Source organism: Balaenoptera ricei, chromosome 15 (assembly GCF_028023285.1).
Source record: "Balaenoptera ricei isolate mBalRic1 chromosome 15, mBalRic1.hap2, whole genome shotgun sequence".
Taxonomy (NCBI): Eukaryota; Metazoa; Chordata; class Mammalia; order Artiodactyla; family Balaenopteridae; genus Balaenoptera; species Balaenoptera ricei.
This window is the reverse complement of record NC_082653.1, coordinates 68,543,257-68,567,428: the sequence shown is the minus strand read 5'-3', so window position 1 is coordinate 68,567,428 and position 24,172 is coordinate 68,543,257. Positions and strand designations below refer to the sequence as shown.

At 52.3% G+C, this 24,172-nt stretch overlaps 2 protein-coding genes across 7 annotated transcripts in view; one reads left to right on the top strand and one right to left on the bottom strand.

Moving 5' to 3' along the window:
* COG7 (component of oligomeric golgi complex 7) overlaps window positions 1-12,097 on the top strand; it is a 78,706-nt gene extending 66,609 nt beyond the window's left edge. For both annotated transcript variants that reach the window (XM_059896133.1, XM_059896132.1), the window contains 2 exons: window positions 8,878-9,021; window positions 11,678-12,097. In XM_059896133.1, coding sequence (XP_059752116.1) covers window positions 8,878-9,021; window positions 11,678-11,844 — 311 coding nt within the window. In that variant the 3' untranslated portion in view covers window positions 11,845-12,097. The remainder of the gene's footprint in view (window positions 1-8,877; window positions 9,022-11,677) is intronic.
* A 2,962-nt stretch (window positions 12,098-15,059) lies between these two features.
* The window catches only part of SCNN1B (sodium channel epithelial 1 subunit beta), a 75,517-nt gene continuing 66,404 nt past the window's right edge, over window positions 15,060-24,172 (bottom strand). For 3 of the 5 annotated variants that reach the window (XM_059896059.1, XM_059896062.1, XM_059896063.1), the window contains exons 6-13: window positions 22,464-22,627; window positions 22,060-22,167; window positions 19,460-19,577; window positions 18,322-18,397; window positions 18,171-18,228; window positions 17,419-17,480; window positions 16,187-16,262; window positions 15,060-15,910 (exon numbers count right to left, since the gene is read on the bottom strand). In XM_059896059.1, coding sequence (XP_059752042.1) covers window positions 15,431-15,910; window positions 16,187-16,262; window positions 17,419-17,480; window positions 18,171-18,228; window positions 18,322-18,397; window positions 19,460-19,577; window positions 22,060-22,167; window positions 22,464-22,627 — 1,142 coding nt within the window. In that variant the 3' untranslated portion in view covers window positions 15,060-15,430. Of the gene's footprint in view, window positions 15,940-16,186; window positions 16,263-17,418; window positions 17,481-18,170; window positions 18,229-18,321; window positions 18,398-19,459; window positions 19,578-22,059; window positions 22,168-22,463; window positions 22,628-24,172 lie in introns of all 5 variants that reach the window. The other 2 variants (XM_059896061.1, XM_059896064.1) reach the window with 2 other exon arrangements.

The window sequence follows — 24,172 nt, the reverse complement described above, 5'->3', positions numbered from 1 at the left end:
TGTCCTGGACTTACGTTTGTTGGGAGGTTTTTGATTACTGACTCAATCTCCTTTCTAGTAATTGGTCTATTCAGATTTTCTATTTCTTCATGGGTCAATCTTAGAAGATTGTATGTTTCTAGGAAGTTAACCGTTTCTTTTATGTTATCCAGTTTTTTGGTGTATAATTGTTCATAGTAGTCTTTTATGATCCTTTGTATTTCTATGGTATCATTCTCCTCTTTTCATTTCTGCTTTTATTTATTTGAGCCTTCTCTCTTTTTTTCTTGGTGAGTCTAGCTAAAGGTTTGTCAATTTTGTTTATCCTTTCAAAGAACCAGCTCTTAGTTTTATTGATCTTTTCTATTGTTTTTCAGTCTCTATTTCATTTATTTCCATTCTCATCTTTATTATTTACTTCCTTCTGCTAACTTCGGGCTTCATTTCTTCTTCTTTTTTCTAGCTCTTTTAGGTGTTAAGTTAGATTATTTATTTGAAAAATTTCTTGTTTCTTGAGGTAGGTCTGTATTGTTTTGAACTTCCTGCTTAGAACTGCTTTTGCTGCATTCTGTAGGTTAGGGTGGTTGTATTTCCATTTTCATTTGTTTCAAGGTATTTTTGATTTTCCTTATGATTTCTTCATTGACCCATTGGTTGTTCAGTAGCATGTTGTTTAATCTCCACATATTTGTGATTTTTCCAGTTTTCTTCTTGATTTCTAGTGTCATACCATTGTGATTGGAAAAGATGCTTGATATAATTTCAATCTTCTTAAATTTATTGACTTGTTTTGTGGCCTAACATGTGATCTGTCCTGGAGAATGTTCCATGTAAACTTGAGAAGAATGTGCATTCTGCTGCTGCTGCTTTTTGGCTGGAATGTTTCATATATACACACACACACACACACACACACACACACACACACACATATATACATGTGGCCATCTAGTCTAACAGGTTATTTGAGGCTGATATTTTCTTGATTTTCTGTCTGGATGATCTATCCAATGATGTAAGTGGGATATTAAAGACCCCTACTATTATTGTATTGCTGTCAATTTCTCCCTTTAGATGTGTTAATATTCGCTTTATATATTTAGGTGCTTCTATGTTAGGTGCATAAATGTTTACAAATGTTACATCCTCTTGATGGACTGACCCCTTAATCATTATGTAATGACATTCTTTGTCTTTTATTACATTCTTTGTTTTAAAGTCTGTTTTGTCTGATATAAGTATAGCTACACTGGCTTTCTTTTCATTTCCATTTGCATGGAAAATCTTTTTCTATCCCTTCACTTTCAGTCTGTGTGTGTCCTTAGATCTGAAGTGAGTCTCTTTTAGGAAGCATAGATGAGTCTTGTTTTTTATCCATTCAGCCACTCTGTGTCTTTTAATTGGAGAATTTAGTCCATTTACATTTAAAGTAATAAGTATGAACTTATTGCCATTTTGTTCATTATTTTCTGGCTGTTTTGTAATTCCTCTATGTTCCTTCTTCTCTTCCCTTGTGGTTTGATGAATTTCTTTAGTATTATGTTTATATTCCTTTCTCATTATATTTTGTGTATTTACTGTAGGTTTTTGATTTGTGCTTACTATGAGGTTCACATATAACAGTGGCTCTCTCTCTCTCTCTGTCTCTCTCTCTCTCTCTATATATATATATATGTAACATGTATAAAATATACTATATTAGTATATATAAAAATATATATACTATATTAGCATATATAAAATATACTAATATATATTAAGTATATATATAAATATATATATTATATACTGCCAAATATATATATGGCAGTATATTTTAAGTTGGTAGCAACTTAAATTTTTCTTTTTTTAATTTACTTATTTATTTTTTGGCTGCATTGGGTCTTTGTTGTTGCGCGTGGGCTTTCTCTAGTTGTGGCGAGCAGGGGCTACTCTTTGTTGCGGTGCGTGGGCTTCTCATTGTGTTGGCTTCTTTCGTTTCAGAGCACAGGCTTTAGGCGTGCAGGCTTCAGTAGTTGTGGCTCTCAGGCTCTAGAGTGCAGACTCAGTAGCTGTGGTGCACGGGCTTAGTTGCTCCGCGGCTTGTGGGATCTTCCCGGACCAGGGCTCGAACCTGTGTCTCCTGTGTTGACAGGTGGATTCTTAACCACTACACTACCAGAGAAGCCCGGTAGCAACTTAAATTTGAATGCATTTTAAAAACTCTACATTTTTACTCCCCCCTGTCACGTTAAATGTTTTTGATGTCATATTTTATGTCTTTTTATTTTGAGTATCCCTTAGCTAATTATTGTAGTTAATTTTACTACTTTTTTCTTTTAACTTTCATACTAGCTTTATAAGTGGTTAATCTACTACCTTTACTATATATTCATCTTTCACCAGAGAGATTTTTATTTTCATATGTTTTCTTGTTATTAGTACCTTTTCTTTTCAGCTTAAAGAAGACCCTTTAATATTTCGTATAAGGCTGGTTTAGTGGTGATGAACTCCTTTAACTTTTGCTTGTCTTGAAAACTATCTGTCTTTCAATTCTGAATGCTAGCCTTGCCTGGTAGAGTATTCTGGGTTGGAAGTTTTTTCCTTTCAGCACTTTGAATATAACATGCCAATCCCTCTGGCTTTCAGAGTTTCTGTTGAAAAATCAGCTGATAATCTTATGGTGGTTTCCTTGCACGTACAAGTTTTTTTTTTTTTCTTGCTGTTTTTAAGATTCTCTCTTTAACTTCTGACATTTTAAATTTTATTTATTTATCTATCTATCTATTTATTTATTTATTTATTTATTTATTTATGGCTGTGTTGGGTCTTCGTTTCTGTGCGAGGGCTTTCTCTAGTTGCGGCGAGCGGGGGCCACTCTTCATCGCAGTGCGCGGGCCTCTCATTATCGCGGCCTCTCTTGTTGCGGAGCACAGGCTCCAGACTTGCAGGCTCAGTAGTTGTGGCTCACGGGCCCAGTTGCTCCGCGGCATGTGGGATCCTCCCAGACCAGGGCTCGAACCCATGTCCCCTGCATTGGCAGGCAGATTCCCAACCACTGCACCACCAGGGAAGCCCCTTCTGACGTTTTAATTGTAATGTATCTTGGTGTGGATCTCTTTGGGTTCATCTTGTTTGGAACTCTGTGTGTCCTGGACTTCAATGTCTGTTTCCTTCCCCAGGTTAGGGAAGTTTTTAGCCATTATTTCTTCAAATAAATTTTCTTCCCGTTTCTCTCTCTCTTCTCCTTCTGGGACCCCTATAATGCAAATGTTATTCTACTTGATGTTGTCCCATAGGTCTCTTAAATTATCTTCACTTTTTAAAATTCTTTTCTCCTTTTGCTGATCTGTTTGAATGAGTTCCACTGCTCTGTCTTCCAGGTCAGTGATTTGTTCTTCTACTTCATCTAGTCTGCTATTGAACCCCTCTAATGTATTTTTTAGTTCTCTTATTGTATTCTTCAGCTCTGCAGTTTCTGTTTGGTACTTTCTTATATTTTCTATCTTTTTGTCGATGTTCTCATTATGTTCATCCATTCTTCGCCCAAGTTGGGTGAGCATCTTTACGACCATGAGTTTGAACTCTTTATCAGGTAGATTACTTATTTCTGTTTCATTAAGGCCTTTTTCTCAGGTTTTGTCTTATTCTTTCATTTGGAAACTATTCCTCTGTTTCCTCATTTTGCTTGACTCTCTATGTTGGCTTCTATGTAATAGGCAAAAGAGCCACCTCTCCCAGTCTTGAAGGAGTGACCTTGTATAGGAGATGAGCCTTATCGTTCACCTTTTCCCTAGCTCTTGGTTGTCTCTCAAACCTCTGTGATTGTCTAAGTAGCCTGGCTTATTCTTGATACGCTCCAGTTGTTGAGGATGCACCAAGACCTGTCAGTGTTCCAAAGGGAATGATCTCACTCAGCACCCAGATTCAGGCTGATTGGAAGCCAGATACTCAGGCAGCAGCTTTTCAAGTATGCAGATGTATACAGTCCTATGGGACTGCAATCATAGACCCTGCTGACCTCCAGACTGGGAGATCTGGAGGTGTCTCCTGGGCAACAGTTGCAAGCATCGGGACTTCAGACGAGTGTATAAGCTCCTTGCTGGGAGGTACCAATGAGCAGTGGTGAGGCCAAGGGAGGGTGCAAGAATGGTGCCTGCCTGCCTGCTTCCCTGAGAGCACCTCTGTAGCCCTTAGGTGTGTGGCAAACCTGAAGCCTATCCTCAGGTTGAAGCTCCAGGACAATTAAATGGCCCTTTTTCACCTGTGGACTGGGGATGTGGTTCAGTCTGCTGCATAGTGTCCTGGGTGTGATGTCCTGCCCAGAACTGGCTTTCTAGTTGTTGCAGTCCTGTGCCCAGGAGCACAAGCCCCTCTGGTTATCAGAGCCAGGCAGTCGAGGTGTTCCCTGTGTGGACTGCACTTGCCCACTGGCATTAGCAAGGTTGGGGAGGAGCGCTGGGGGCAGGGCACACCTGTGCTTGTAGTGATGTGGGAGGAGAGTGTGGAGCGGGGTGCACCCTCAGCTTTCCCGAGGCCATGTCTGTGCCTGTCCACCTGCGCCCCAAGAGAGAGGGAGAGTGCTGGCGTTTTCCAGCCCCTTTGTCCCCGAGGTCAACCCTAGATACTCCCTGCCCCGCTGGCAGATGCTTTAGGATTAGCAGCTGAATCTCCTTCGCACAAAATCCAGTCACCTCTCAAACTGCTGCCTATGCGCTGGTTCCTGGGGTGAGTCTGTGCACGAGCTCCTCAGCAGGAGTGCCTCAGATTCCCACAGACCCCGGGTCCCCTGCACATAAACTCCATTGGTTTCAAAGCCAGGTGTTTTGGGGCCCTCGTCTGGCTGCAGGTCCCAGGGTTGGGGTGCCCGATGCGGGGCACAGACAGACCTCTTGCCGCTCAGGAAGGGGCTCTGCCCATGAGGTCCTGCCCTGCCGTGTGGGGCTTGGTGAGGCTGTATGTCTGCCTCTCCTCCCCACCTTCATGGGGCCCTCCCCCTCCTCCCTTGCCGTGGAGGAGGCCGCGCAGCTGAGCTCGGTCCTTATGCAGTGGCTGTCACTTCACGAATAGTTGTGGGTGTGGTGTGCTGGGGGAGAGGTGAGTCCAGGGGCTTCCTGTGCTGCCGTCTTGGACTCAAGGGCTCCAAGTGGCTCTTATTTCCATCTGTTGGCTAATACACTTTTTAAGTTTAAAAACTTTTTAAGCTTTTTTTTCATAGAACTTTTCACGTACACACACACTCACACGCAAAAGTAGTGAGAATAGTAGAAGGAAACGCAGACACTCATCACCTGGCTTCAAGAATGGCTTCTTGTTTCATGTATTCTGCTCACATTTTTTGCTAGAGTATTTAAATCACATCCCAGGCATCATGTTATTTCATCCATAAATACTTCATTATGTATCTCTTACTGATAAGGATTAAATTCAGGTTCAAATTCTTTGGCAAGAAAATGTGGTGCTATGTTTATCGTCTGTTGCCTTACATCAGGAAGAGCATAATGTCTTATTGTTCCACTGCAAATAAATATATACAGATTTAGTGAATATGTGATTGTTTTCATTTGCTCACTCGTTCATTCATTCACTCACTTAAGAAATGTTTATTAATCGTTCTGCGTGCTGGACTCTGGGTTGAGCATTGTTCAGAAGGAAAAACCTCCCGGCCATAAAGTAACATTTGAACAATGGTTGAATACATAACAACAAGAAGAAGCTGATCTGGGTAATTTTTTTGTTTTTACCTTTCATTCAACGTTTTATTATGAAAATTTTCAAGCATACAGAAAATAGGAAAGAATTACCCAGTGAACTAGCATTCTAGTTCTAGGGTTTTTTTTCTTTTTTAAAAATTTTATTGGAGTATAGTTGATTTTCAGTGTTGTGTTAGTTTCTGGTGTACAGCAAACTGATTCAATTATACATATACGTATATTTTTTTTAATATTCTTTTCCATTATGGTGTATCACAGGATATTGAATATAGTTCCCTGTGCTATACAGTAGCAGGACCTTATTGTTTAGCCATCCTATATATAATAGTTGGCACTAGTTCTAGTTTTCTCCCATTTTAACATTGAAAGTTTTATGAAGCAGATGGTTAAACAGCCAATAGGAACTTTTTGGCTTAGATAAATGATGAGTAGGAGGGAGATTTAAAAATCATTGCGAGTCTTTTTCCTGTGAGGAAATTGAACTCTGGGAATTGTAAAGGGATGTGTCCAAGGGTCACAAACACAGTGGGTTAGAGCAGAGTCATTTGCAGGAAAACTGCAGCCTCCACGTGTCACGGTCCTCTTCCTTGGTGGAGTTACCAGGTTTGGCTGCAGTGGACTTGGGAGATCTGTGGCGGCAGCTGGAGCTGCCGTGGAGTCATGATTCTGGGCACTGGGGAAAAGTGCTTCCCAGGTGTGGGCAGTGGGCCCGGGAGGCTCCTGCACTCTCTGTGGCCCGGCTGACAGGCAGAGGGCCCAGCTCCTGGTTCCGGCAGGTCATCTGATGGGCAGGTGCAGCCTCTCTGCGGAGCTGCTGCTGTCTGGTGGGCCCCCGGGAAGAGCCAGCCCTGCGGGGACTATGGGTCAGGAAGGGGCCGCCGTCTGTCGTGTCCAGGCCATTGCTGAAGTCAGTGCAAAAGCTCAAGCATTGCTGAGCCCAGCCTGGCCTTTTAAAACCCCTTTTTCTTGAGATTTCTTTTCTTTCCTGCATTTTGTCTGTCTTGCTTCTCTTTCCTGGTTCTTGCCCTCACCCTCTGACTAATGATTCCCTGCCCACTTAAAAACCTCTGATGGCCCCTTAGGACCTACAGGACAAAATCCAAACCCCTCGTGGCCTGGCGTTGGGGACCCTTCCCAGTACTGCCCAGGGCAGTGCTTGCGGCCTCATCGCCTCCCTTTCTGTCTCTCCTGTGCCCCACATGCTCACATTCCAGCCACTCAGAAGGATTTTTTCTTCATTTTCAAAATTAAAAACAAGTTTTGATTAAAAATGTACTGCCCTGAGACCGTCACTGGTAGCATGTGAGGGACTGTTCTCCCCGCGTGCTTTTCTCTGCGGATGTGCACGTACACGCGCTTCTTCACAAGCTGGACCGTCTCACACGTGCTCTGTTTATCACGGGCACTTTTTAAAAACGAGTTTTGTTCTCTCTGCTCAGAATGCTCTTTTTCCTCGTGTGCGTTTGGCAAACTGCCCATCTGTCCAAGTAAGCACAGGCACTCGCTCCTGGTTGTGGGCTCCCGCTGGTCTCAGAATGTGCAGTTGCTGCAGCACTGACCTCATTGAGGGCTGTCTTTGTTGCCTGGCCAGAGAGTGCCTGAAGGGCAGGGCCACCCAGGACAGCGCCAGACCCAGCAGGGTCTCCACAAATGGGACTTATGCAGTTAACACACGACTGCCCGCCACCCACTGTGTCCATGTGTCTGTGTCTCTGGGCTCCTCTTCCCCTGACCTGGAGGGTCTCCCAAGGCACCAGCCTAAGTCTCTTACTCATTTTCACGTCTCCCTCTCATCCATTTCTATCAGCTTTCAGTTCTGTCCGACAACCCTAGAATCTAGGTGTTTGGTGCTCTGGCCTGTTAGGTTCAGCCCTTTCTGGGTCAGAGTCAGTGAGAAGGAGGTTTATCCCCCAAACCAGCCTCCCTCCCAGCTGCGTTTCTGGCCACACTATAGCCAGTCCAGTTCCAAGACGGAAACGCTAGATCACACGTTACTGTCCTTGTCCTCATTTGTGTTTATCCTGTTTTGATTTTTAGCCTTCTGGCTTGTATTTGTTGTACAGATGCTCTGTGTAAAACAGGTCACAGTTCTCAAAGAAAATATATCACATCATCCCACCATTGCACTCACCGGTGTTGCCGTGTTCCCATGTGCCCTTTGGGCTCCTCTGTAAGCGGATGGTGTTTACACGTAACTTTATATTCTCTGTTACTATTATTATTAGTGGTGGTAGTAGTAGCATTTTGCTTATCTTCTTCTAATTTTCCACTGCTTGGCTCCGTACTTACTTATAAAAAAATGTTGCTCTCATTTCTCCCCTTCTTTCCACTTCTGCTGCGGGGTGTCCCCCTTGCCCTCAGGCGTCAGGCCCGTGCCTCTCGTGCCTGGATGGCCGCTGCATCTCCCTCCTTCACCCCGCCCTAGCCTGGCAGGCCCTCCCAACATGGGCTCGTCTTCTCACAACCTTGCAGGGAACCTGCAGTCACTGCCTGCTCCCTACTACATGGGGTGCACGTGGTTCTCGGGGTGCCCTCCGTGACCCAGCCCAGTCCCCTAACACACTTCCCACTGCTCCCTGCACATACTCCCCCCACCCCCGATAATCATTCTAGCACTAATGGCTACCGTGCACATGGCACTAAGCGTGGGGAAGGGCCCACGCGAGGGCCCCGTGTAATTCCCACAGCAGCCCTGAAAAGCCAGGACTGATGTTATCTCTATTTTACCGATGAAGCGAACAGTCAGGCGGCACCCGGCTCGTTAGTGGTAGGCTTGGTCTTGAGCGCAGGTCTCGGTTCTGATGTGCCGCCTGTGTCTTCAGCACTGCCGTCTGTCTCCTGCTGGGCTGTGCCAGCTCTCCACCCTCTCACCTGTGGTGTGGCCCCGCTCCCTCTTGCTCTGTCTGCAGAACCCCTCCTGGCCTGCCTGGCTGCTCTGCCCCCAGCCTTTGAGACCTCTGAGATCGTCCCGCCTCACCTGATTGCTTTCTTTTCTGAATCCTCATTGTACTGAGTCAATACCAGTTGACCTAAGGTGTAACTGTCCTCTGTTTCCTGCGTTGCCCATTGAGACTGTAGCTTTGTGTATTGCATGTGGCACCTATCATGGGGCCTGGTCACCCCGAAGAGCCCCGTAAGAGCTGTCGGTGGCCGGTTCTTCCTGACCAGGCTGTGTTTCTTTGGGTGACCCTCTTTCCCTTTCCAGGGGACGAACTGCCCGAGCTGGACAACATGGCCGACAGCTGGCTGGGCTCTGTCGCCAGAGCCACGATGCAGACCTACTGTGACGCGGTCCTCCAGATCCCTGAGCTCACCCCGCACTCCACCAAGCAGCTGGCCACCGACATTGGTGGGTCCCTGGGACGGGTGGGGGGGGGTTCAGCTCTGGCCTGTTGCATCCGTCAGGCCCCCTACCCTCCAGGAGCGTCGTCCCAGGTCTCCTCTCAACTTCAGCTCTGGGCTTGTCTGTGAAGCTTTGTTAAAAATGTGGACTCCCCAGGCCCCACCCCCAGAGATTCTGACGTAATAAGCCTGGATAGAAGCCTAGACACCAGTGTTTTGACAGGTGTCCCCGTGGACTCGGATAGCTGCCGAGGCTGAGAGCCATTAAGGGGCGCTTTGCCGAGATGGGTTGGGATGAGTGAGGCAGACTTGCGTGATGCCGCCTTGCCCCGCCTGGCCTTCTGCCCATCGACAGAATCATCATGCAAACTGACGTTGAATGAGCTCTCACTGTGCGCAGGCATGCCAGGTGCTGAGCCAAGCACTCGCACCCACTGGCTTACGCAATCTTCAAAACTCCCCTGTGAGCTCAGCGCCCCTGCCTTCGTCACACTGATAAGGAAGCGGGGGCACCCAGCCAGGGTTGCCCCGTGGTCTCCATCCAAATACCTGCCTGCCCCCCGGGTCACAGGGGCGTGTGCCCACCTGCTCCTGCTGGCGCACGTCCCTGGAGGTGATGCCGCCTGCAGGGTGCTCTGAGGCGGGGGGTACTGCAGGCAGGTGGTCGGGGCGTCTCCCCAGCCTCTTGGTATCGGTCCATTGCCGGCCTGTTCTTTAGCTGGAGGCAGCTCTTGGAGCGGGCGAGGGACAGGGTGGTGGGAGCCTTAAAGATTAGCTCCTTGGGGACCCAGCCAGAGCTTTGCCCTGGGTGACCCCAGGCCCGAGCCAGCCTCTTGTTTTGCTGAGGAAGAAGTGGAAGTGAGGCCCTTTGCTCCGGGTCCCAGAGCAGTGAGTGATGGGGCCAGGCCTGGAACCCAGCTGCCCCAACTGCCGGCTGTGCTCATTCGTGGTCGGCTCTCAGCAGTTACAGGGCAGCAGCCAGCTTTCGTCATCTCACTGGGCACAGGTTCAGAGAAGAGATGAAGGGGTTCAGGTGCTCGTCGGTGGTCCCTGTTAGCATAGGCGGGAGCATTGAGGGGAGAACCAGCGGAACTAGTGCGTGAGATGTGGGGGTGGTCCCTAGAGTTCACTGGTCCACACCGCGTTGCCCTCCCTGTTAAGCTGCCGTCCACATCCATCGGCTCACTCGCTCAGCGTTGACTGAGTGTCTGTTACGTGCCAGCCGTCGCACTAGGAGATGGGATGCAAGAGAGGTTTGGACGGTTCCTGTGCTCACTGAGCTTACGCTGTGAGGGAGTGTGCTTAGGGGCCAGGAAGTTGCCAGGTGGTAACACGATAGAGAGCGGAGAGGTCTGTGGCAGTGTGTGGCCACCTTAAAGACGCTCAAATTAAGCATTAAAATGTAACAAAACCAAAAACACTTTTGCTGTCTGAACAGAAGACGTCATGGTAGATCATGGGCTGCCGCTTCGCAGGTCCTGGCCTGCAGTCGAGGGGAACTCACAGTTTTATGGGTGAATTTGTGCCAGAGGCAGGTGCCTGGCTGGTTGGTGGTGCCCTTCCCGGGAAGCGGCTCACTGGGACGTGAGTCAGGCAGCCAGGGCAGAACAGGCACCTCCTATGGGCTCTGCCCTGAGCCGGGCCTCAGAAAGAAGACACAGGGAAGATAGAGCCGTGCCTGGAGCTCCAGCCTAGTCGGGCAGAAAAGATCAACGTGGGTGGTCATCAGAACATAAGGAGGGACCTGCCGAGTGACTCGTCTCCCAGTCCCTCAGAGCAGGAAGAGGGAGGAGCTGGAGAGCGCCCTTCCTCGGGCTCGGCCAGCCCTGCTGCCCAGGAAGAGGAAGGGAAGGAGCAGCCGATTACTGACCACCCGCGTCACGTCAGGCGCGTCCGCGGTCCTTGTCCCACTTCATCCCCCGAACATGCTGCCCGATGGGTACGAACTGCATCCACAGGTGGAAGTAGAGACTCGAGAGGTAGCTGCAGTCACTGAGGTCACCCTGACCTCGGAAACCCGGTTTTCTCCTCCACTCTGCCGGCGCTGCCCGAGCGTGCCTGCCGGTTGGAGGGCACTGCTGCTTTTCAGAAGGGCAGGAGCCGCAGACCCTCTCTTGGAAACGCTCATCGACTTGGCCTGGGGGTGGGCTCAGTAATCTGTCCTAACTCGTACCCTAAGGGGTTATCTGGGAGGTGTGGGAACTGCGTTACACCAGGCCTGGCCCCCTGCACCGTCCAAGTCCCCCCTGTCTTCGGGAGCTGCTTAGATAAGCCCTGTGTCTCCTGACCCCTTGGGTTTTCCATGTCGTCAGTGGGGTCCGCTGGGGAGCAGGGCTGGGAACGCAGGAGTCCCCAGGGTAGAGCTTCGGCTGAGGTCGGCTGGCTGGGCTGGAGGGCTGAGTGTGCAGTGGGAGTGGCGGGGATGGGGCGATGTTGGCAACTCCTTTATGAGATTCGAATTCCTGGACCTGGGCCGAGCTCACAGGCAGGTCTGACCCCCTTGGAAAAGCCCTCAGAGTGAAGGCTTGTGGGCTGAGGGCAGACCTGGCCGCCAGCACTTGGGGGTTGGGGGGTGTCTTGTGCCTTACCGCGGGGAGGCCTTTGGGGCTCGTCCTCTCGGTGCTGAGTCTGTCGAGCTGTGTCTGTCTGCCCCCACCCCACAGACTACCTGATCAACGTGATGGACGCCCTGGGCCTGCAGCCGTCCCGCACCCTCCACAACATCGTGATGCTCCTGAAGGCCAAACCCGAGGATTACAGACAGGTCAGCAAAGGCCTGCCCCGTCGCCTCGCCACCACGGTGGCTGCCATGCGGGGCGTGGACTACTGACCCCCGTGCACCCGGCTGATGAGAGGGTCGGGGCTGGAGTTCCGGGGCCACAGAAGCCCCCAGAATGGATTTGCTCTAAAAATCCGCCTGGGATTGGGCAGAATTTGTTTCAGAAAGATGTGGTTCATTTGTATAATCGAAAAAAAAGGTTGTAAGTTAGAGGTGTATTATTTATCAGGGAGGAATTTTCAGATGATTTTTTAAATGATCCTGTCTTGAAAGTGCAATTAATACATACTGTGAAATGAAAGAAGGCTGTCTTCTTTCCTCAGTGAATATTTGGGTGCTCCTCATGTGCTGCGCTGTCTGCACTGAGGATTCGGCGGAAAGGATAATCCCAGCTGGGTTAGCCTGCTCGTGCCAGCCCTCCGGAGGGGCACTGCCGCGAATGTGGCCTCTGAACCAGCCCCACTGGGCTGCCAGGGCTGTGTCTCTCTGGGTTTGTCATCCAGGGATTCCCACACATTCTGTCCCCACATCTTTGGAACCAGTTTGGCTGGCCCCGAAATTTGCAGCATCAGCTGCGAATCCGCACCAAGAAAAATATTTTGGTTTCTCATGTGGTGGATCACAGACTGTCCATGGCAGGGCTCAAGCCTGGCTCCTGCCTTGAAGTGGGAGCTGGAAACCTGGAAGGTGAAAAGAGCTGCTTTGAAGTGGAAACCTCTTTGCAGTGACCTCTGTGCCAGTGTGGGTGAGAGCCACCAGGACAGGCTTGGTCTTGATTCCCAGCTTTGCCACCTTCCAGCTGTGTGACCTTGGGAAAGTCATTCGCCTCTCCGAGCCTCATTTCCTAATCCGAAAAACGGGGGTCATAATGGTACCTAACTCATAGGGTTATTTGAAGAGCCACTGAGACACAGTGGGGGCAACAGCATGTAGTAAGTAAGTGCACAATAGCTGCTAATTTCATAGTCCTCTAGCATCTGTAACCTACCTTCCCTTTGGGGGTAGAGGAGGGAATTACAGAATGCCATTTTTCTGGGCAATTTTGGCCCTGCTAGACTAATTTGTCACCCCTAAACGGCTCTAATGGGACCCCAGAGTAGGAATAGGACAGCTCTTATCTCTAGATCCGGAGGGGAGAGGAATGCCTGTCTGCCTGACCCAGAGCCTGCTTTGGGAGATGGGGCCATCATTCATCTTCACCCCAGCCCTCAGTACTCCCCAAGAGAGGGATGGCAACTGATACCCACGTCAGCCTGGTCCCCGTCTCCCGTCTACAAGCAGCTTTGGGGGCCAGAAGCTCCTTCCCGCTCCGCTTCAACACGTCTCTGAGCAAAACTTCTCACAGGAGTCTGTAAGGGGCTGCCCGCTGTAGATACACCCCGGGATGGCCAGGCAGCATCTCCCATCCTCAGTCACAGTGGTCGGTTCAGAATGAGCATGTGGCCCAGGCCGATCCAGATGAGCCTCACTGTGGAGGCTTTTGCTGGGACACTGTGAAGGAAAAGCTTTCTTCCTGCTGTGGTTGCTGAGCTGAGGGAATGGAGTCTGGGACTGTGGAGGGAGGAGCGGCATATGAAGAGAAACCGTTTGAGAGGGATATCAACACAGAAGAAAATAGAGCCTGCAGCTGAACCCCTGGATACAGCCGTGCTTGAAATCCCTGCACTTTAATTATAAGAACCAATGAATTCCCCTTTTAGCTCAAGTTCAAATTAACTTGTGACCAAAGGGCTGGCAAATGGAGTTAGATAATAATCATTGCTCTGCCTGCCCCAGAGCCTCAGATTAGATAATAAATATGAAAGCCCTGGGCTTCTCTGAGGAACTGGTATTCTTATGACCAGGAGTCTCGCCTTTGTCACTTACAAGAATAGCAATCTAGTCTAGCACCTTACTCTACCTCTCCAAGCGTCAGTTTATTTACTTGTAAAATGGCATGATCATATTTCTCAGTGGTTATGAGAATTCAATGAAATAAGACTTATAAACTACTTGGCTTGGTGCCTGGCATGTCGTAAGTGTTTGATACAATAGAGCCACTGTTTAAAAACAACAAATGATAATAGTGAGTGTGGTGACAACAACCACCATTGCTATTGATAAAAGTCCTAGTCATAGTAGTAAGTGCGGTAATTACCAAGAATTGAGACTCCAGCGTACAGACTCGCCGGGCCCTGAGCTCAGAAACCCGGCTTCCCCAAGGCCTGCCCCACTCAGTCCCTAGCAATGCTGCCTTTGGCTGGAGTGGCATCAGCCTGTGACACCTCCTTCCTCCACAGGTGCCATCGTGGGCACTTAATGGGAGGACAGCTTGTTGGCCTTTCAGGCCAAGGACCCAGGTGTTCTAGACCAGCAGGGCTGGGATGCCCTGGTCCCAGGGTCTGAAGCAAGAGCTCCTTCACCACCAGGGCCAGCAGGTGACAGCAGGGCCCTGCAGTGGTCAACCGTCTGCAGCTGCCAGACCACATTCTTCTTTGATAACAGCTCCCTGATCTCTCTTTGGGAAGCCATTAGGGTTGCCATATTTAGCAATTAAAAATACAGGAAGCTCAGTTAAATTTGAATTTCAGAAAAACAGTGAATGATTTATTAATATGCCCCCAATATTACATGGATGTACGTCTACTAAAAAATTAATTTGCTGTTTATCTATAGTTCCAGTTTAACTTGGTGGCCTATATTTTATCCAGCACCCCTAAGAGCCATGTCCCCACCACCCTCAGACCATGTGATTCTGCTGGGGGCCAACTGGCCTCAGGTATGGGCAGGGTCTGACCAATCCCAGCAGCCTGCCAGTTGGGCACACTGATTGGCTCAGAGACAGGCATGTGACCCACTCAGTGACCAATGGGAGTCTGCCTGGGAACTTGCTGTGACAGCTGGGAAAGAGGTGCTCTGTCCTAGCTGAGTTTGGAGTTGCAGATGGCCCTTTGCTGCTGTAAAGTAAGGACAGCCTGCCTGGGAAGGCAGAGAGAACAGACATCACTTGAGCTGCTGGAGATGCTTTTGCTTAAGCCAGTTTTGAGTATTTTTCCCATTTTACCTCTCTTTCTCTCTCTCTTGATTCTTGCAACCCAAAGAAACAAGTTGGACAACATTGAAAAAGGCATAAAGCCACTGTTACAGGGACAACTTGAACGAAACTTTAAAAATCACCAGCTTGGACCTTTCTTTGGCCAGGCCTCTGCTCTCAAGTTGTTATGGACGCCCTTCCACCCCCAGAGATGCATCAGGGCATTCTGGCTGCCCAAAGAACAAAGCTAGACTCCGTGTTTTCTACTTTTATTTTCCAGAACAAAACATGTGCCACCTGGCAGGGCCTCTGATGCCTGCTGTCCACCAAAGCTGCCCTCACTAAACCCATTCACAAGGTCACAGGCGTGCTGCCTGTTCATCTCTGGGGCAGACGGTGAGCGGCCCTGGGAGGGAAGTGGCCTGCCTCCAGGGGAGGATGCTTCGGGTCTTGGAGCCTGGCTGGGGGCATCCCAGGCCAAGGATTGGGTCAGCTTGGAGGGTGCGAGCAGGAACACAATTCCCACGTCCGTACCAGCACCGTTACTCCACGGAGCCCTCGGCCTGGGACTGGCCAGGAGCTGCTGGCTCTCTGTAGAGGGACCTGGACTCTGGCCTTGGCCACCTACTGTCCCGGGCCTGTGGAGAGGGCATCATAAAATGCGGCCTTGGGCAACGGTCTCCACGGCTCAGGTCCGAATTCCTGGGCTGCCCGGGATGGGCAGGGTCTAGATGGCATCGCCCTCATTGTCAGACTCGATGACGTCCAGTGGCTGCAGACGCAAGGAGTCATAGTTGGGGGGTGGGGTGCCTGGGATGGGCGGGGTCTGCTCATGGGGGTGGGGCCCAGCATCGGGGCCGTGTGTGGCCGTGTCAGGCTGGAAGCCAAAGTTGGTGTGGGCCTCCACCAGCTCAGCCACGGTGGGCGGCGGGCCATCGTAGCAGGCCTGGGCCCGCCTCTGCCGCAGGCTCTTGGCGAGGGCCACCAGCCTGATGATGGTGATCCACACGAAGTCGATGATGATCTCCCCGAACTCGATGAGGCACAGCACCGAGCCCCCCATCCAGAAGCCAAACTGTCCTCCCAGATTTGAGAGCAGCCAGACTATCTGTGGGGAGCAGGAGACTGAGGGCCTGGCCGGGGAAGGGGGGCTGGTCGGGCCACAGATTCCTGCCTCAAGCCCAGCCTCACGGGTTCCTGTGAGGTGGGTTGTTGGCCGGGAAGGGGGAAAGGGTGACCGTCTCAGCCCAGGGAAGTAATTTGACACTGCTTCAGGGACCTTCCTCATTCCTCTTTTGGGCTCAGGACCCTCCCCACTCTCAGGGTGCCAGGTAGAGGGACTGCAGGCAGGGCTGAGGTGCCAGGAGCCCCCAAACTCACGTTATTGGCTGCTGACTCCTCAATGGTGCGATAGTTGTATTCTTGGAAGTAGATGTTGAGCTTGATAATTCCCTTCCTGCAGGAGGCAGCAAAGGGAGCTGGTGCCCTCTCCCCAAGACACACACACACACACGCGCACGCGCGCGCGAAAGGCAGCAAGGGCCCCCCAGCCCTCCTCTGGCTCGAGCTTCTCACATGCCACTCCCAGGAGTGGTGAGGTCCAAACAAGAGCCAGGAAGGGCCCCTCTAGGCCTTGGGGCCACGAAAGGCACCACTGCCCAGCACCCATCCTGTGTGCCCCTTTCTGGACCAGCTCTGCAAAGGACCCTGGGGCCTGAGGCAGTCCTGAGGATCAGCTCTGGGCTCCCGCTCCCGCTCCCAGCCCAGGTACAGTAGGCGTGACATAGAGTCCTCAGCCTTGGCTCTCTGTCAGGGGACCTGAGGCAGGGCAGGGTGGCCGAGTGGGCTTCTCCCTTACACCGGATGGTCCTCAGAAAGGCGATGCTCTCTCACACCTCCAGGCTTCTGCCGGGACATTGCTGCCTCCTCTTATTTGTCTGAACCGTTACTACTCCTCCTTGGAGGATTAGCTCAAGTGTCACCTCCCTATACAGACCTCCCTTATCTCTCAGGAAGAAGGAGCCTCCTTCCCTGCTGGGATCCCACAGGAGGGGTCCTGGGCAGACTCCTATCATCATAAGCCCTGTTCGCATACCTCTGTCCTCTAGACTCGAACTTCCTGATAGACTGAACCTTCTGTCTTTCTTGTGCTCAATGCATGTTTATGTTGAATGGATGGAACAATGGTTGAATGGATGGAGGGTGGGTGGGTGGATGGATGAGTGGAAGAATGGAAGGATGGACAATGGAGGGATGGAGGGATGGATGGATGTGTGAGTGGAGAGATGGATGGGTAGAAGACTGGAAGGATGGATGATGGACAGGTGGGTGGATGGGTGGATGGGTACAAGCATGAAGGACTGGAGGGGTGGATGGCTGGATGAACAGGTGACAGGTGGAAGAACACGCTGTCCTTTAGGAAGCGGTAGGCTCTGAGCCCCCCCCCCGGCTGGCCTCTCTCTCAGCCCCAGTGCTCCTCCTCTAGGCTTGCTTCTGAATCTGACCAGCGTGAGAAGGTGTCTGAGTAGCTGCTCTATGCCCAAGCCCCTCCCCTGAGGCTCTGGTTCCTCCTCTTTTCTGCCTTCCCTGGCCTGTCCAGACTCTGAGCTCACCTGTTCAAGGTGATATTGGTGCTTTGGTCCCGCTCCTGAGACAACACATGGAAAATCCAGTCCTGGAACCCAAAAAGGCAGCTGAAAACAATGGTGCCTTGCAGCACCCCCTCCCAATCACGGGCCCTGCTACCTGTGGGGGCAGACCACAGCCCTGTAGCTTCTTGAAGCCCCCAGGGACCATGTGTTGGCACAGGGAGGAAGGGGAGGGTGGCGGTGCACGCTGTGGCTGCTGTTCTGGGGAGAACGCACCCGGGTCTCTAGGCTCTCCCCCACAGGCCCGGCCTCCCTGTGCCAGCTCTTCCCCACCTCTGGCCCTTGCACCTGCTGTTCCCTCTGCCCAGATCCTCCCCAGACCTGCCCAGCCTGGCTCAGCCCCATCCTCCAGTTTTAACTCAAATTGTCACCTTTTTAGAGAGGTCTTCCCTGACTACCCTGTCTAAGGCCTTTTCCCCGTTACCCTCTCATCATCTGGTCTACCCTACACAGCCATTTGAAATGATCTTATTTCGGTATATTGTCTGTCTCTCCAGGTAGAAAGTACGCTCCGTAAGGTCAAAGGACTGTGTGTCTCGCTTACTGCCGTGTCCCCAGCACAGTGCTTGGGGGACATGGGTGGAAGTAAGCGGGGAGGGAGGGGAAGGAGGGAGGAACCCCCTCTGTAAAGTTCCAAACAGCCTGCAGACCTCTGCCCAGACCTGCCTCCCACCCAGAGATGGGCAGCCAGGAGCTTGGCTGCCCCCCTGACTCACCTCAGAGGCCTCAGAAGGCCAGACGGCCATGGAGATGGTCATCTTGTACTGAGTGTCACTGGAAGAGAGAAGGCAGCCTGTCACCGTCCCCGCCCGCCCCACCATCCACAGCCCGCCCCGCCGCCCACCCGAGCCTCCAGGCAGGACTCACTTGCAGGACTCCTTACAGACATCGATGCAGGTCTCCCTCTGCGCCAGGCTCATGCGCAGGGCCGAGTAGCAATAGGCTGAGCGGTGGTAGGGGTGGGGGAGAGAGACTTTGAGCGGGGTTTTGTGCTTTGAACCTCTGGCTGCCCTCTGCCCTCCTGGCCCTGGGCCACCTAAGGCCTGTGGTTAGGTTGAGTGCGGGGAGTTATATCTCAATCCGAACTCCCCTGGTCATGGAGAATCACCTACGTCCACCCCCAACCCGCCCGGTCGCCAGCCATTTCACCACAGCCTGACCTGGGGGATCCTCTCCCCAGACACCCCAGCCCCAGCTCAGCAGCATCAGAGCAGCTTTCCCTCCACTTGTCACCTGATCCTGGCCGGTGGGCCGGGGTGATGGGGTCATGTGGGAAGGGATGGGTGGTTGGAAGGGGTAAGGTTTTCCCCTCTTGTCCACACATTTTGTTAGTTTTAAGAGGTGGTAGGGGGACTTCCCTGGTGGTCCAGTGGTAAAGAATCCGCCTTCCAATGCAGGGGATGCGGGTTCGATCGCTGGTCAGGGAACTAAGATCCCACAGGCCACAGGGCAACTAAGCCCGCGGGCCACAACTACTGAGCCCGTGCGCCTCAACTAGAGAGCCCGTGTGCCGCAAACTACAGAGCCCATGCGTTCTGGAGCCCACGTGCCACAACTAGAGAAGAGAAAACCCACACACCACAGCTAGAGAGAAGCCTGCGCGACGCAACGAAAGATCCCGCACGCCTCAGCGAAGATCCCGTGTGCCGCAACTAAGACCCGATGCAGCCAAAAAATAAATAAATAAAAGGTTAAAAAAAAAAAAGAGGTGGTGGGATGCTCTTTGCTGCTGACAACATCCATCGGTGTTTGGACTTCAAGCCTGGATCCCAGCTCAGTGTAAGCCCAGCAGGGACTCCTCCTCCTGTGGCTTCAGGTCTCAAGGACAAATCCTCTCCCGAACATACATGTTTCAAGTGTACACTTAATGGAGTCGAAGAGTAGGGGGAGCGGCGAGAGGGGTTGTGGTCCGAGAGGACGGGGACTGAGGGCGTGGAGCTCCGACCTCCCTTGTGGTCAGGGCCTTTGGGGGCAGTGGCCCAGCTGGCGGGAGCTCCCCACTCACCCCAGTCTGGGAACTCCTGGTTGTTGCAGTATTTCTCTCCGCGGGGCAGCGGGTACAGGTAGTGGCCACAGCTGCAGTTATGGATCATGTGGTCTTGGAAGCAAGAGCGAATACAGGCCTGGGGGTGGAGGAGGAGCAGAGAATGCAGACTTGACGGTGATGTCCCCACCCCAGCCCTGGGGGAAGGGGGCCTGGAGAGCTTGCTGTGATGTCCCCACCCCAGCCCCGGGGGAAGGGGGCCCGGAGAGCTTGCTGCCCAGGCCAAGGGGGCTGGGGGAGTGGGGGGAAGGGCCCCTCCAGCGCAGAAGCGGTGGCCGAGCTGCCGCCAAGTTGGGGCGTGGCGGTCCTCCCCTGTCTCTGGCCCCTACAGAGGGACTCAGGCCAGACGCCAGCTCTCTGAGGATGGCCCCTGCCACCTTTCAGAGTTGGGGCCCCACGGAGGACATGGGGAGGGGTGGCTTGTTCCAACACTAAAGCTCACTCTTAGGGACTTCCCTGGCGGTCCAGTGGTTAGGACGCTGTGCTTCTACTGCAGGGGGCACGGTTTTGATCCCTGGTCAGCGAACTAAGATCTGCGTGTGGCCAAAAAAAAAAAAAAAAATAGCTAACTCTTAGATAGCTCTTGTCACAAGGCTGCCAGCAGGCTTCCGAGCCCTTTACATGGAAGGACCCAGAAGGGGAGACAGGCAGGCTTGCCCTGTGCTCCTTCTTCCTGGAGAGAAACACTCAGGGAAGGCGAGAGGTGTGATGTGAGCGCTTAGAGTGGATGGAAGAGGAAGTGACCTTCTACAGAATGTCCCCTGGTTGGGGATGGGGGAGGGGGAGAGTGGACTCAGCCCTCCCCTCCCCCTGCCCCGGCCCCGGGCTGGATGAGATGAATCTACTCATACTGGCTTTTCAGGTCATTCCACTCGAAACGAGCTATGTTTCCCGGGCCAGCCCTTAGCCTCCGAGCCTCAGTTTACTCCTGTCGCTCCCGTCGGCTCAGGCGGGGAGGTCGGCTTGCCAGGGGCCGCTCAGCGAACGGAAGCAGCCAGCCCTCACGTCTCTCGCTGCCCAGGTTCCCAAGTGCTGCCTCTGGAGGACTCCCTGCTCCCACCCTGGCCAAGGAGCCCACAGCTTCTTTTCCGCTCTCCTGCCTGCTGCTTCCCAGGCTAACGCATCCTCTCCTCTGCTCTCCCTGGCAAACTCATGGGCTCCCTGCGGGAGGAAGTGGCCGGGGGGAGGCGGCAGATGAAATGGCACAGCCGGGAGGAGCGGGTCTGGGGCGAGGTCAGGGGCAGTGGGGTCAGAAGGGAGCCCTGACTTTGGCCAAGTGTCTCACACTCGCCCAGACCTCACTGTCTCACCTGGAAGGTGGGAGTCCTCTCCAGGGCCCAGCTGAGGCTGGGCTAGGGTGGGGCCTGGGCGGGCCGAGCACCTGACCAGGGCCCGGGGCTTTGCCAAGGTCTCTGGCCAGAGTGGTGACTGCACTGGACGAAGCAAGAACTGAGGTTTTTCTGGAATGAGGTCTCCAGGGCTGGGGCCTGATGCCTCTGGCCTCCTCCTCCGTGCTCCCCACCTCCCTGTGCTGTCTTGTCTGTCCATCTGTCCCTCCAGAGGCTTGGAAGGTTCCCTGAGCTCTCCATCGCAGGCAGAAGCCCCTCTAGACAGGAGGGCCAGAGTGCGGGGTGCCTGGGGTCAGCTGGATGGAGTGGGCGGGCAGGCGGGCAGGGGGGAGAGTGGAGTCCCCTGACTAAGGCAAACGGGAAAACCACACCTTGCTTGGGGCCCTCAGACACGGAGCGAGGCACTGCTCTGCCCTGGCCCTTGTTATGCCTCAGTTTCCTTATCCACCAAGGCAGACTGGGCTGGGGGAAAAAATGTCAGCAAGTGGTCACTTTTGCAAAGATTCAGTGTGTCCTCTCCACTGGGGCCAGGTCAGAGGCCAGGCCTCCTGGGCTGACCTTGGAGATCAGCATAAGGGGGAAGCCCCCAGCTGCAGCAAGGGGGATTGAGGCCAGATACAAAGAGGGACTTCTCAGGTACATCAATGAGGCATTTGGACTGGGGTCTGTAAACCCCAATTTCCTCATTCCTAATAGTAGTATCTACATCTTAGGGTTGTTGTGAGGATTAAATGATTTAATATATATATGTGAAGCATGTGGAACAGTGCCTGCCTAGCACACCAGAAGCCTGCTGTTATTAGTATATTAATACTTATAATAAATAGCATATATAATAAATGCTATTAATAGCATAATACGTTAACAATAATTAGTAATTATTGTTAGTATATTATTGCCTCGTAGGGGTATTGAAAGGATCAAATGATGATGTAATTCATGTAAACCCTTAACACACACAAGGCTTCTTCTTGGGAGACCCCAGAGCAAGACCCCAAGGGCACACCTACAAAGCAGGGTGGAGAAGCGGCCAGCCCTGGGCCCTGGTGAGAACCAGGATTAGACTGGCTCCCTAGCCCCCAGGGCACCCTGTGGTCCCAAAGGTCCAGCAGAGTCAGCCTTGCTGGGATTAGCTTTCCCAGAGACCTCAGGCCTCAGGCTAGGTAGACGTGGACGGGGCCCCAGGGTCATGAGGCTGCACCAACTTCCCACCTGGATGGAGTAGGTCGTGTTGTAGTCGCTGTAGAGGTTTCGGATGGGGACGTCGGAGCCGTTCATGGTGCACTGGCTGTAAGGCTCGCCCTTGCGCTCCAGCCTGTCCTGTGTGAGAGGTTGTTTGTGGGGGGCCCCTGGTCACCCCTAGGAAGCCCCCTCTGTTCCTCCCTCCCATCTAGCATGCAGGTCTAGGGGATGTTGAGAGGGGATAGAGGGCCAATGCCCCAGCAGGCGCCAGGGGTTGGGGGGCACTCATCTTCCCCCAGAGCATGGCCGCCCGGTGGGGTTCCAGCCAGAAGGTGAGGCAGGAGTGGATGGTGAGGAGGTCCAGGACTTGGGGAGGCCCGGATCTCCTACCCTCAGGCCCTGGGAGGTGGGGTGCCCTTGGGCTGCAGCCATACCACCAGCACCCCGATGGAAGTCTCCATCCCCGACATGGCGAAGATGCCCTCTTCTTTGATGAAGGGGTACGACATCTGCTCGTGAAGCATCAGCCGGGCACCGGCTGTGGACGTGAGGAAGGGCACGTAGTCTTCCTGGCCCATGTCCAGGATCAGCTTCAGGCCTGAGGGGAAGATGGGGCCGAGGGCTGCCTGAGCTCGCTCCCCAAGGCTGAAGGGACACCCACCACCCACTGGTCCAAGTCCCCTCCAGCCAAGGGTCTGTGCAGGAAGCTGGCTCCACTTTACGAATATCCAGACTTCTTGCCTTCTCTAAGGCCCCCATTCGAGTCCGAGCGACCATGGTCTCCTCTCTGGGCTCCTTTTGCCCCCTGTACCACCCCCCATGATCTCTCTTCCACAGGGCAGGTAGACCTAGGGCCACAGCACAGGCGGTCCTACCTCCAATCACACAGGTCCTCATTCTCTCCACTCACTTCCCTTTGCTGCCGTGCTCCTTCCTGCTGCTGGGACTTCGTAACACTCTCCCTTCTCTCTGGAATGCTGTCTCCAGACTCACCTTTCACCTAGAAACTCTTGCTCTTCCTTCAGATCTCAGCCCAAGTGTCACTTCCTTCAGAAGCCTTCCCTGACTACCTAGACTGGGTCTCAGGATCTCTGTGATATGCTCTCCTAGCCCTGGAACTTTCCTTCCAAGTACCTCTCTCACTCTTGAGATTCTTCTTTTATTATCTGTCTTCCTGCCCCACTCCACTGTTGCCTTCTTGAAGGTAGAGACCAGACCCATTATTTTATGCACCATGGGACCGGGCTAGGTGTTTAGGACAAGAAGGCTAGCATTTATTGAGCACTTGCTACATGCTGAGTGCTGGGCTAAGGGCTTTATTTACATGATCCCACTGGTGCTTTTTTTGTATGAGTTAGGTACAATTATCGTCCCCATTTTACAGATGAGGAAACTGAGGCTCATAGAGGAGAAGGGATGTTGTCATAGGTCACTCAGTGAGGAAGTGGAGGGTTGCTGGGCTTCTAAACAGGCAGCCAGGCTCCTTGATCTTAATCATCTTCTCCTATAGACTGAGTTGACCAGCACCTCTGTGATACCCAATGTCTTCAGGGGCACAGGGGTGGTGAAGGGTAGGCAGCCCACCCACACCCCTATTGACCAGCAGCCCTGACAGTTGTTGAATGACACCTGCCCTCTGATGGCTGGGGAGGGCAGAACCTGAGCGGGGAGGAAGGATTTGCTCCCCAAGGCCTGGTGCACACGCTGAGTCCGCCAGCCTTTCTCCCAAAACGAGCAGCCTCTGCCATCAACCACTTCCTCTTCCTCCCTTCTGTTTACTACTTCACCTGCTCTCTGTCTCTCAAGAACTGCACAGAAACAAGGCTGAGAGTAAGGGCTCTGCCCCAGGCTAACTATGTGAGTGTGGGCAAATTATTTACAACTTCTCAGAATATCTGCATTTATTGAGCATTTGCTACTTGCCAGGCTTAGAGACAAGGCTGCTTGCTCTGTGCTCAGAGGTCTACCTGCCTTAGGCCAGGATGATTCGATGAGTTCTATACTATATATATGCTCTGCTCTGTACGATATGGGGAAACAAGGGCTTCCAGAAGTTAAGTCTCAGCTCAGCATCACCCGGGGATAAATGGTGGAGCTGGGATTCCACCCGGTCACAGAAGCCTGTGCTCTCGACCACTAAGCT